General features: G+C 36.5%; 2 protein-coding genes across 2 annotated transcripts in view; both read right to left on the reverse strand.

The window, feature by feature from the left end:
* Window positions 1-543: 543 nt before the first annotated feature.
* On the reverse strand, window positions 544-10,102 carry LOC120204138 (transcription elongation factor SPT6 homolog). Its single transcript, XM_039204231.1, has 17 exons — window positions 9,932-10,102; window positions 9,741-9,800; window positions 9,319-9,436; window positions 9,169-9,235; window positions 8,848-8,995; window positions 8,633-8,747; window positions 8,305-8,548; window positions 8,036-8,221; window positions 7,826-7,951; window positions 7,339-7,725; window positions 7,160-7,270; window positions 6,291-7,070; window positions 6,043-6,184; window positions 4,730-5,922; window positions 3,578-3,787; window positions 2,414-2,879; window positions 544-1,966 (listed from the first exon to the last, which is right to left on the reverse strand). Exons 1-17 carry the CDS (start codon window positions 9,960-9,962, stop codon window positions 693-695), a joined length of 5,658 nt encoding a protein of 1,885 aa, XP_039060162.1. The 5' UTR covers window positions 9,963-10,102; the 3' UTR covers window positions 544-692.
* Window positions 3,934-12,255, reverse strand: part of LOC120204141 (type I inositol polyphosphate 5-phosphatase 10-like) — a 34,117-nt gene continuing 25,795 nt past the window's right edge. Inside the window, exons 11-12 of the transcript XR_005523915.1 lie at window positions 4,296-4,305; window positions 3,934-3,950 (exon numbers count right to left, since the gene is read on the reverse strand). The gene's annotated coding sequence lies outside the window, so the exon portion shown is untranslated. The remainder of the gene's footprint in view (window positions 3,951-4,295; window positions 4,306-12,255) is intronic.

Consider the following 12,255-nt stretch of genomic DNA (forward strand, 5'->3'; position numbering starts at 1 on the left):
AACTAATTGAACAGGTAAAATCTAAAGCTTATATAACAAATAAGAACTTATAGTATAACATCTTTTTCATTGAAGTGCCTAAAGTATTTTATGTCAAAATAGGTACATAAAATATTCAATTTTTTCATCTAAGTACCTAAAGTATTCTTTAATTAATACCACATGTCAACACTTTTAGAACTTAGTTGAACAAGTTTGAATAGTTTAGGTACCTGACATAAAATACTTTAGGTACTTATTTTGATTAAAAGAAATAACTTTAAGAATCTTAAAATGTACTATCTTATAAAATGTTACTTCATTTAATTTTTTTTTTATTTTTTATTACATGAACAAATTAAAATTATCAGTTATGTATACATAACTCGATCTTTATGTGGCATAATGTGATTGTGATGTAAATTACATATTGTAATATATGCAAGTAACATACTACAAAAAAAAAATAAACATTGGACCTACCAATTTTAAAACAGACCTCATTTTATGTACCTGAATTTATGTTTTCAGTCTAATCAGCCATGCCAACATTTACTTGATAATATATATACGCAAAAAGGACATAATGTGGAGTACCAAAAGATTTCATTCAAAGTCATGAGAGGGCCTAACAGCCAAAGCTAAAGATTCCGCTTAAAAACTAAACACTAACCATAGCTTGGCTAAGGGGTTAACAAAACTTCCAAGGCTTTTTACCAACCACCAGAACTATTGCTCTTGGGAGCAGATCCCCAGCCGGAACCCCCATTGTTAGAACCGCCGCCCCAGCCACTGCAGCCTCGGCCATTTCCACTCCCACTTTCAGTACCAGAAGCACCCCATCCACCATTGCCGCCTCCCTTGCCACTTCCACTATCAGTTCCAGAAGCACCCCATCCTCCACCACCCTTACCACTTCCACTTTCAGTTCCAGATGCACCCCATCCACCATTGCCGCCTCCCTTGCCACTTCCACTATCAGTTCCAGAAGCACCCCATCCTCCACCACCCTTACCACTTCCACTTTCAGTTCCAGATGCACCCCATCCACCACCACCGCCCCCCTTGCCACTTCCACTTCCAGAAGCACCCCATCCACCGCCGCCGCCGCCACCCCAACCACTATTGCCGCTCTTTCCATTTCCACTTTCAGTTCCAGAAGCACCCCATCCACCGCCACCCTTGCCACTTTCAATTTCAGTTCCAGAAGCACCCCATTCACCACTGCCACCACTTCCACCTTTAGTTCCAGAAGCACCCCATCCACCACTGCCACCACTTCCACCTTTAGTTCCAGAAGCACCCCATCCACCACTGCCACCACTTCCACCTTCAGTTCCAGAAGCACCCCATCCGCCGCCGCCGCCACCCTTGCCACTTCCACTTTGAGTTCCAGAAGCACCCCATCCACCGCTGCCGCCACCCCAACCACTGCCGCCACTTCCACCTTCAATTCCAGAAGCACCCCATACACCGCTGCTGCCACCCTTGCCACTTCCACTTTGAGTTCCAGAAGCACCCCATCCACCACCACCACCCTTGCCACTTCCACTTTCGGCTCCAGAAGCACCCCATCCACCACCGCCACTGCCACCACTTCCACTTTCAGTTCCAGAAGTACCCCATACACCGCTGCCGCCACCCTTGCCACTTCCATTTTTAGTTCCAGAGGCACCCCATCCACCACCACCTCCGCCACCCCAACCACTGCTGCCGCCATTACCACTGCCACTTTCAGTTCCAGAAGCACCCCAACCACCAGGGAAAGCTTCTCTACCAGGAGAGTTTTGGACTTTAGCACCAGGGAAACTGCCCCAACCATCATCATCCCCTTTCTTAGAGCTACCTGACTCCCATTTGGGAGTGTCACCATAAGAGGAATCTTGCCTCTCATTACGTCCTCGGCCACCCCTACCACGACCACGTCCACGTCCACGTTCACCATACGGTCGTGGAGCACCACTTGGATGCCGGTCTCGGCCACGGCCTACAAAACAAATAGACAAAAATTAGAAGAAAAAAAACTCTGAACGAACAAAAAAGCATAAAAATGAAGGGGAGCAACATTCTAGGTAGGTTAATTCAAAGTTTTCGTGTACAAGCAAAATTTTAGAATTATTCCTAATTTTCTCACTCAAAGAATGAACTTCATTTACGTACTACAAGGAAATGATAAAAATTTCAACAAAACTATACAATAGGTCAAAACTAAAAAGATGTATTCACTGAAACATATCAAATAATTCAAAATCAGGCCAGCTTTTCCATCGACAAACAAACTTCGGAAGTTCACATTCAGAAAGAACTAATAGAAGAACTAGTGAAGATTTAGAAAATGGCGGGATGTTGAACTCAATTTATCGACAAACTAGTATGCCAAGATGCATTTAATATATATTTTACACACATAATATCTGGTTATTTTAATGTTTACCTGGAGTGGAAGACTGATCACCGTCTCCCCAACCACCATCATTTGTCGGACCACCCCAATCACTAGATGCCCCAGAAGAGCCTCCGCCAGCAGGGCTCCGCATTGGTACCATCGCTGCAACTGATCTAATTGATGGAGCTGACTCATGCGGTGGATCATCAATATGCTTCTGGAAATATGCAACCAGACGGTCAACGTCCTCAAACATCCTTTTTCTGAACTTGAATCCCTTGGGATATAAGCCAATATACTCATGGTGTGGATTTGAACTCCGTATATAAGTAAGAATGAAAGTGCCAGGATGTTCATGAGAAATGCCAAAGCAATACACGATTCTCATAGGATGCTCTGATTTCTCAACCCTTAGAAGCTCGTCAATCTCAGCTTTAGTTCCCTTCCTGAACTTGCGATAACTCAGCATCGCCTTTAGATGAGACACAAGGGGATCAACATATCTATCCATTACCTGCAATTTAAATGCAATCAAAAGACATCTATTACATGCAATTTTATCCCTCACAATATATTATTTTATGCTAACTTCTATAAGATGAAAATTACAGCAATTTATTAAAAGAAGATTTTGAATGCTATAGTTTCTTTTGAATTTCTACTAAATTGGAAGGCTTTGATATTCAAAGATGACAAATAATTATTAATTTGTTCATTTTTATCAAGATGATCTATACAGGCAATATTCAAGCTTTGCAACTTACAAAGTTTTCTCAATATGTCAGTCAATTGAAAGAAATGAGGAACCGGGAGTTGTAAATTTTAAAACAAGGACTAATCGTATTACCAAAAATGACGGATACATGAATCTCATTAGTGATAGCTTTAAAGTAAGCATATCAATTTGTTTGACAAAAGGGGTAACCATGACTCTTACCCATGCAAGAAAAACAGTCTGTTAAAAGTTCAGAATCCTTCAGTTAAGTGCTCAAGGTTTTAGGCATTGACAAAAAAAATCAACATTCAATTTTTCCTCAACCATGGTCTAATCCTGAGACCCGTCCTCCAGTTTATCATCAATCATTGTTGCTACAAGTGCACAACATTCCTACCGCAACTTAGCTCTCCATTCAACACTATTCTTATATGGTTATTTCCACTCAATTTACATCCCTTACAAAGTTTGAGGCATTTATCGGGAAAACAACTTACCTCATCCAAATCCTCAAAAGTGTCTTCCCCGATTTTCAATATCTTCCCAATGCGGAGCAAGCTGGTGATGTCCTTGTGTTCTTTTCCACCTTCAACTATATCTTTGTGAGCATAAACTCCATCATAAACTTTTAGAGTTAAAGTAAGAAAAGAAGGCCCACGAGAACTGGGACGGAAGATGCTTTCTCCAGGATCCTTGTCAGATAAATACTGTCCAACACAACAAAAGAAAAGCCAGAATATAGTCAGCCGTTAGTTTAAAGTGACAACAAAATGAGGTTGCGGAAATTTGAGAACAAGGAAATACTAAAGTGTAATGGTATTGAAGCAAACAAAAGATCGGATGATTAACGCATCCAAAAGTCTGCCAATGCACAACAAAATCACAATTGATCAAGTCTTCTTTTGTCGAATTTGTATATTCTATGGGACTAATTTGTATTATTGGATGTTTTGGGTACCCTCAGGTTACGGCCACTAGTCATTCATATTTACCACTGCCTATTCATCAAACACTGGGTTCTAATCACCACTTTTTTTCCCTTTTTCCTTCCCTTTTCCTTTCCCTATATATCGTGCTACATCAATCTCATGTTATTTTCAGTTTCAGGAGCTTCAGCAGATGATTAATTGAGAACTGTTTCTGCTTCACTCTCAGGTTCATGATTTCATCAATTCCCCTTTTTTCACGTATGTATGATTGTTCTCTATTTTCTATTCTCTATTCTCTTTCCCTTCCCTGTGATACATCACATCGCTCTATGAAAGCCATACTTTTCACATCTGATGTTCATTTTTTTTATAAGAAGAGGAGGCCTCGATCTGATGTGCATATTAAGAAAGATAAAACAACCTTGAAAAATTCTAAGGGACAAGGATGGTACATTTAATAGATTTTTCTACTAAAAACAATGCAGTTATATTAAGAATGGCCATTAATGGTTGATCAACTTCTATTTGCACAAGTAAAATACATTCAGGTTGAAATAACATTATTACCAGATTAGAAGTTGGAACTAGGAAATTGAAAAGATCGAATATATATTCCTTCAAACTCATAAAACAAAATACATGACCGTTGAAGAAAGACAAGGCTGGACTTAATTAATTCGATCAAAGATAAATTTCAAAAGCTCATTACTTGCAACATACCTCCATAGCTTCATCAGCAGTAATATTTTGGAAGCGTGGATGGACAATCATCCTCGGCTTAAAATGTTTTTTGGCCATCTCCCTCTCTTTGAGAGCTTTCTCTTGGTCACTCTGTATGCTGCTTCGCTCCTCATGGTAGTAAGGGTCAAGATTCTGAAACTGCTGGTGTCGATTACTTCTCATCTCGCTATCTTTACAAACCAGGAACACCTGATACCTATTCTTTTGAATTGATTTGATCTTGCAGGTCAGAATGTCACCTTCATGAAGCCTATCAGACAACTCAGCAATATCTCCCCAATCATCTGCATAGTCTTCTTTCATAATCATCCCAGTTAATCCAGATTCAAGTGCACAGATAGCTCTTCCACCTTGAACTCTGCGAATTGTTGCTTGCAAAATTCGGCCTTCTGCCAGGGTATCCTCGGTTTCACCCGAAATCAAGTAGAACTCCTCATCTTGGCTTGGTTCCTTGTATGGCTTACGCCAATCCTGAAAACCATGAATTAATTCCCTTTTTATATCATAGAAGGTCTCCCTCAGATTGTCGCGCTTCTTGCTTTCTAGATACTTCTTCTTGCTTTCTAGATAGTTATCAATTCGGAGGCTTTTCAACAAACTAGGTCGGTCCCTAACATGTTCTATTGCCATCTCCAATGCATCATCATCTTCATTATCACCTTTAAAATCCTCATCATATACATCTTTGGCCAATTCCTGGGCAACAAGATAAGATTCTGGATGTATTCTAGTGTCATCCAGCAAATCAATGAACTGGCTGCCGTTGGCAGCAAGCCCACTCCGACGGACACGTAGAAAGGCTGCTGCATTGACAAACACCTTCTTACCAAGACCATGGACTTGCACGAAGTCTTTCCGACTGAAAATTGTTCCAACTCTTAACAATGACCTCTGCAGTGATGCTGCCTTTCTACTCCCAAGACCAGAAATGAATTGCAGAGGAGCAAACAACCATTCGTGGCTTGCAGCCAAATTAACATCGAGGCCAACCTGGTTTGTGACATCAACCAAAACCTGTTCGATCATAGAATACTTCTCATCTGATGTTAGAAAGTTCTCCAATGGATTAAGTTTCCAAGATAATATTTCCTTCTCGGGCCCACACAGAGTTGCTACCATTGCCAGGGGATTTTGAAGATAACGCCCAAGGGCAACAGCCCGCTTAACAATGCCTGACAACATTGATAATGAATGAAAAGAATCTTCATCAATAGACAAATATGGATAGAAACTTGCATAGCCAACTACAATTCAAAAAATACAGGCAGAATTTTTTGAAAATGAAAATTCACCTGTTGTGCCAGGTAACTGGTCTGCTGAAATCCGAGAATTTTCATAGAGACGAGGTAGAGACTCATCCCCATATACAATGCTTAGCTCATCCATTTCATGCCCAACATCTCTAGGATTTTCCTCCACCATTTTAAAAATAATCTGGTTGAGAAGAAATGAATTAGAAAAGCAGCAGAAAGATAAAGCTACAAGCCAACATTTTAGATAAAAAGAAAAGAATCCAACATCTCAACAATGATAAGCCTACCTCATAAATATCATCTTTCAACCGGGTACAAGACAAATTCACAGCTCCAAGAACAACAATATGTGGTTGATGATCGGTCATAAACTTCAAAACACGCTGCTGATCATTTTTCTTGCATTGCTGGTCATTAACATTCTGAGATCGAAATGTAAGAGAACCAGTGTAAAGAACATCAAGCACCTCTCCAGATGAATCTAGCATCACAAAAGTAGTTGCAGGCTTCCCAGGGCCCCAACAGCATGCCATGACACGTGGTGCAGCTTCCTCATCAGAATTACTATCATTTTCCTTCCTTTGATAAGGCCCCACGGAAACTTTATTCCACAAACCCTTGCCATATTCCAAACGTAACCAGCTCTTAGCTCTACTAGCCAACAACGATCTTGCTTCTTTCTCCATTGAAGGCAAAAGGAAACTGAAAAGAGCATCATTCAATATCTGCTTTCTCTGCTCATTCCATTGTTGGGCAGATCTACTAACACCATTACTGAGATATCTCTCGTTACATTCTTTAATCAAGTCATCCAAAAAATTTTCAAGTAGATTAAAAGTTACTTGAAGAAGCTTCTCCTCTTCAGCCTTCTGGATAAGGAGCCATTGTGCATCCTCAAATTTACTCAATGGTTTCTCCCGCAACCACTTCACACCGGCAAACGGATGGAATGAGTCTATGGCTATTTTTCCATCAGAAGTTGGACAGGTTGATACTACAGCATTTTTCATATAGATTTTACGAACATATTTCTTGACAGATGGCTCACAACTTATCTCAAGCGCCGCCTAGGAGAAAAAAAACATAAATAAGCCTGGTAAAACATGGTCATTATGGTCAACAATAGTACCTATGTACTCATAAGAACAATGTATACCATATGTCTGGATCCTTTGAGGACAGATTGTGGAGTCTCAAACATTGCACATGTAAAATTTGAAGCCATCTCTTCAGGTGTCTCCTTAGGATCTTCCAACTCATCCTTAGGCTACATCAAAGGACAAAAGAGCATTAGATCTCCATAGAATAAAACACAGACAACCAAAGCATACTTACCAACTTTTCCAGAGATAATTGAGATCCAAGTTGTTGAGCACTGTATCCAAAATTGCTTGCAACCTCCCACAAACCCGCCTTATAGCAACTACTATATTGTGATCTCCTCTTGGGCCTCTTATATGGACCTTCATCCACACCAACCTCCCCTGGTGGGAAATGCAAGTTGAACTTGGCATCAACATCATCAACTTCCCTTTCGGATTCAGCATCCTCGAGATCCTTAAGAATTGACTCAAAAAGCTGTTGATTCAAGTTAAGTTTTGTCTCATCATATATCCGACGAGATTCTTCTTCAAACCGCTTATTATAATGTGACCGAAGGCCACTCTTCCTCTTTTGAAGAAGCAACCATTTTCGGTCCAGGTCCCGAATTGCCCAAAGTACCTAAATAGAAGCATGGTAACCATTGTAAAAAGAATAAACTTCTGAACTTGATTAGGTACACGACAAACAAATTTAACAATTCCAAGACAAGTCCAGTTACCCTGTGCCACTTTATGGTAGGTGTTTTATCAGAGTTATCTTGATCAACATCATCGACCTCATGCGGCTCAGGATCTTGTAGCAGACTTAGGCATAGCTCCTTGCGATACATCGCAATAAAGGGAATCTGAAAGTAAGGATGTAAGAATACAAAGAGAAAACAAACATGCCCAGCGGTAGTCATTTAGCAGTCAAATCAGTAAGTACTAACGTCTAACTTCTGCACATGTGTAAGGTCCAAAAACCTCATGATGTCATCCTTGTTTATAGAAATATCCGTCCTTTCTTGACCAAATAAAGGTACTGCACCACTTGTAAGCTGTTTATGCACCCAGGTACCCTCTTCTATTATGCTCTCTTCATCTGTTGGAGGACTGCCAGTGCTTTCCTCAGAAATCTACAAAAAGAAATGTAAAGCCAATCTTGACTTAAGAGATCAAGAAAATAAATAAATATTCAGAACTTTATATGTCAGCAAACCAGCATTCTTTCTGGAATATCAATCATCCGAATTTCATCATCCTTTTCTGTCATATACTTTTCAGAAAGAACAGTCGGTTCAAATTGATCTTCAAGTCTCCTTTCTTTCTGATCACTATAATCTAATCCCTGTTTGCGTAGCAGGAGTAGTTCATCAACATCACCAAATATATCCTGAGCTTCCTTTAAAGCAGATGATGAAACATCAAATGCATGCCTCGATTTCTTACTCATCTTCTTCCGTCTACAAAACAAGTCATGTCAATAAGAGAACTACAAAATTAAAGTATAAAGTGTTGGGCATATTCATGCAGTGCACAGGTTGTACCTAACAGAAGCTCCAGGCACATCATCTTCTTCTACAATAAAGTCAGCCATTTCATCTTCTTCACCCATATCTCCATCCTCTTCCTCATCTATTTGCCCTTCATCTTCAGGTATATCTTCAAGAGGTTGTCGTAAGACATTATGTGTACCAAACAGTTATTAAAAAAAAAGAATTCAAATGATAGTGAACATGAATAATATGCTCAATATACAAACCATCATCGTCACCAAATAAGGTACGCTTAAGCTTTTCCTCGGCAGTTCTTCCACCCTTCATGTTCCCATCAAACTCATCATCAGAGAGCCCAAATCGTTCATCTAAATCCCTTTGAGCCTTCTTTAACCGCTTAAATTTCTTGCTACCCTGGAAAATTTGTGAAGCAGAAACCTTAAAATTTAGGTAAAATGAGCCATGCAAGAAAAAAGAAAAAAAACCAACTATTTTCATCAGTTTGATATCTAATTGTATAAATCAATTTCAATTCAACAAAATAAAAAATAACTTAAATTATACAAAATTTCACTCATGAAAACAACCTTTGGTACATTAACATCATTCTCCCGGAGAAGCTCATAATCATCTTCATCAAGGTCCTCCGCTTCCCTGAAAATATTGATATAAACAACGTCAACATTAGCAAAACTACACGATCTGACTACTACCATCAATGAAGGGAAAATATTAACTTCTTCTTTCTTTTCTTCTTTTTTTTCCGCCTTTCCTCATCACTTTCTTCATCGACCTCTTCATCCTCCACATCATCAACTATGAATCCATCATTCTCATACTCATCTTGTCCCTCATCTGTTCAAACCAGAAAATAATAATTAAATAGCTACAACAAATTCATGAACATTAACACAAGTAACGGAAAAACACCCCAAATGAGAAAAAATAAGACCCACCAAGGGACTTAGCCCTACCCATCATGGCATTTAGACTTTATTATTTCATAATAAATTCATGAACCGCAGACCAAACTGGATAAAAACAATGGCATTTAGCCCTAAGTTCATTTCCATTGTTTCTCTGAAAAATCAAGGGAAACAAAATGAACCGGGAACTTAAAAAATGGAGTTCATTAATGGGTCTCAGAAACAAGTTTTACCGTCATCCTCTTCATCTTCTTCCTCAATGGGCTCTCCATCCTCGTCGACCTCCAACTCAACTGCATGAATAGAACAATCAAAACAAGAGAGAAAATGTAAGAAAATCGAATGAATCGTTAGCCAAAAAACCGAAGTTGGGGTTTGATTTCAGCTCAAAAAAATTTTAAAAGTGCAAAAAAAATGGCATTACCTTCATCATCGGAAGCAACATTTTTGCCCATATTTCAGAAAAAAGAGAAGCAATGCAAAGAACAACAGAGAAAACGACAGATAGGTGCTTCGATTTACGAAATCGTTCTGTTTTCTTCCGATATAAAACCCTAATCGCTAAACATATTGACGAGTAGAACAATTACAGGCATTTAAGCTTCCGTTTTGAATTTTGAAAATATAAAAGTAAATTAAGAAATAAATTAATTAATTGTTAAATAAAGTTTTTTATTTAAAATTTAAAAATGGAAAATATGTAACTTTTGAGTTGTTTTTTGGATAAAGTTATCTTTAATCCTTTACATTTGCTAGTTGTTCTAATTTGGTCTCTAATTTTTTGTTGGACCTTGAACTTGAATCATTTTAATTCGCACAAACCGAGCAACCTTAGTGGTAAAATAATTATTGTTATTCCTTGAGATATCGGGTTCAAGCACCGAGAATGACAGGAGTGTGAGCGTTCAATATCAAAGGTTGAGAGTTATCTTGTATTATACTTACCTCGTATTAATCGTATATATGTTCAATTCGGTTATAACAAACATGGATATGTTCAATTTTTTCCCAATACTTTTCATATATATTTGGAGGATCATATCTTTGTATCTATTTTTATGTATGTATCGTATACGATTTATTGAAATAAGTGTTTATTGAAAAAAATAAAGAATTAAAGTTATATAGAGTTATACTCGTTCTAAATCTATTGTAATATTATAGAGGTAACATACATATTTAGTACTTAAACTAACAGTTGGTATGTTTTAATATCTAAACTTTCAATTGTCTCAAAATCATACTTAGTACTTAATTTTTATTTCATTTTAGTACCTCGCCGTTAAAAACTTTGTATTTTTATAGGTAAATTACATCATTCATCACTCAACTATCTTCTCACTCCTATTTTGGTACTACAGTTTAAAATTTTACAATTTAACTACTCAACTTTTAAACTACTCCTATGTTAATCACTCTAATTTACTTTATTAATAATTTTTGTAACATGATATTTTTATTATTATTTTATTAATATATGATTAAAAATAAAAAAAAATTGAAAGTTAGAGTGATTAAATTAGGAGTAATTCGAAAGTTAACTAATTAAGTTAAAAAAATAAACTTTGGTGACCAAAATAGGAGTGAGAAGATAGTTGAGTGATGAATGATGCAATTTACCCATAAAAATATGTCATGTGCAAATCACCTGTTAAGTTTTTACTTTTTAGCGACGAGGTACTAAAATATAACAAAAATTAAATGTTAGGTATGAATTTGAGGGGAAAAATGAAAAGTTTAGGTACTAAAACGGGCTAAAAGTAATAGTTTAAGTACTAAAATATGTAATTTATCCTATTATATATATCGATAATGATTAAAATCCTCTTAAATGTATGAAATAACTCAAAATATCTATGTTGATACTTAAATACATATTTGAATCTACGATTCACATTGATGTTCAAATAACATATACATCAAAATTAATGTTTAAATAAGTAAAATAATTATTTCATTATTATGATAATTACAACGAAATGATTTATTTTAAGGCAAACAAAACGTTAATATCTTAAAAGTTAGATGATGAATTAGATAATAAGTTGATTTTTATGGAACAAGGGTAAATTATGCATTTAGTACTTAAACTATCAGTTTTGATATGTTTTAGTATCTAAACTTTCAATTTTTTTTTCAAAATCATATATAAAGTTTAGTTTTTATTTCATTTTAGTATCACAGTTTAAAATTTAACGTTATTTTTTAAAAAAAATCAAAGTTTAGGTACTAAATGGACCAAAATTGACAGTTTAGGTACTAAACACATTAAGTTTTTAATAAAGAGATACTAAAATGAAACAAAAACTAAACATTAGGTATAGTTTTGAAAATAAATATAAAAATTTAGGTACTAAAACATATAGAAATTGATAGTTTGGGTACTAAATGTGTAATTTACCCAAAGAACAAAATCAAATTCTTATATGAGATATTTCATTAGAAATCTCTTCATAATAAAAGGGTTAATAAGAGAAAACAACACTCTAATATTGAAAATTGATGATTTTAAAATTTAAATTTATATTAATATTGTTTAGTTTCAATTCAAATTGAAACATGAATTTGACTTATCAGTTTAACTTGATTAAAAAGTCGTATCATTTTGGATCGAAAAGTTAAGTTCAAGTATTAATTTAAACAAATAAGTTAAATTCAAGTATCTAATTTGACAACAAAATGTTTAAATATCATATTAAACGTTGAACCCAATTTTATGTACCTAATTGAACTGAAAAAAAAAGTATA

This window comes from Hibiscus syriacus, unplaced genomic scaffold, assembly GCF_006381635.1.
Source record: "Hibiscus syriacus cultivar Baekdansim isolate YM2019G1 unplaced genomic scaffold, ASM638163v2 tig00010533_pilon, whole genome shotgun sequence".
NCBI classification, from domain to species: Eukaryota; Viridiplantae; Streptophyta; class Magnoliopsida; order Malvales; family Malvaceae; genus Hibiscus; species Hibiscus syriacus.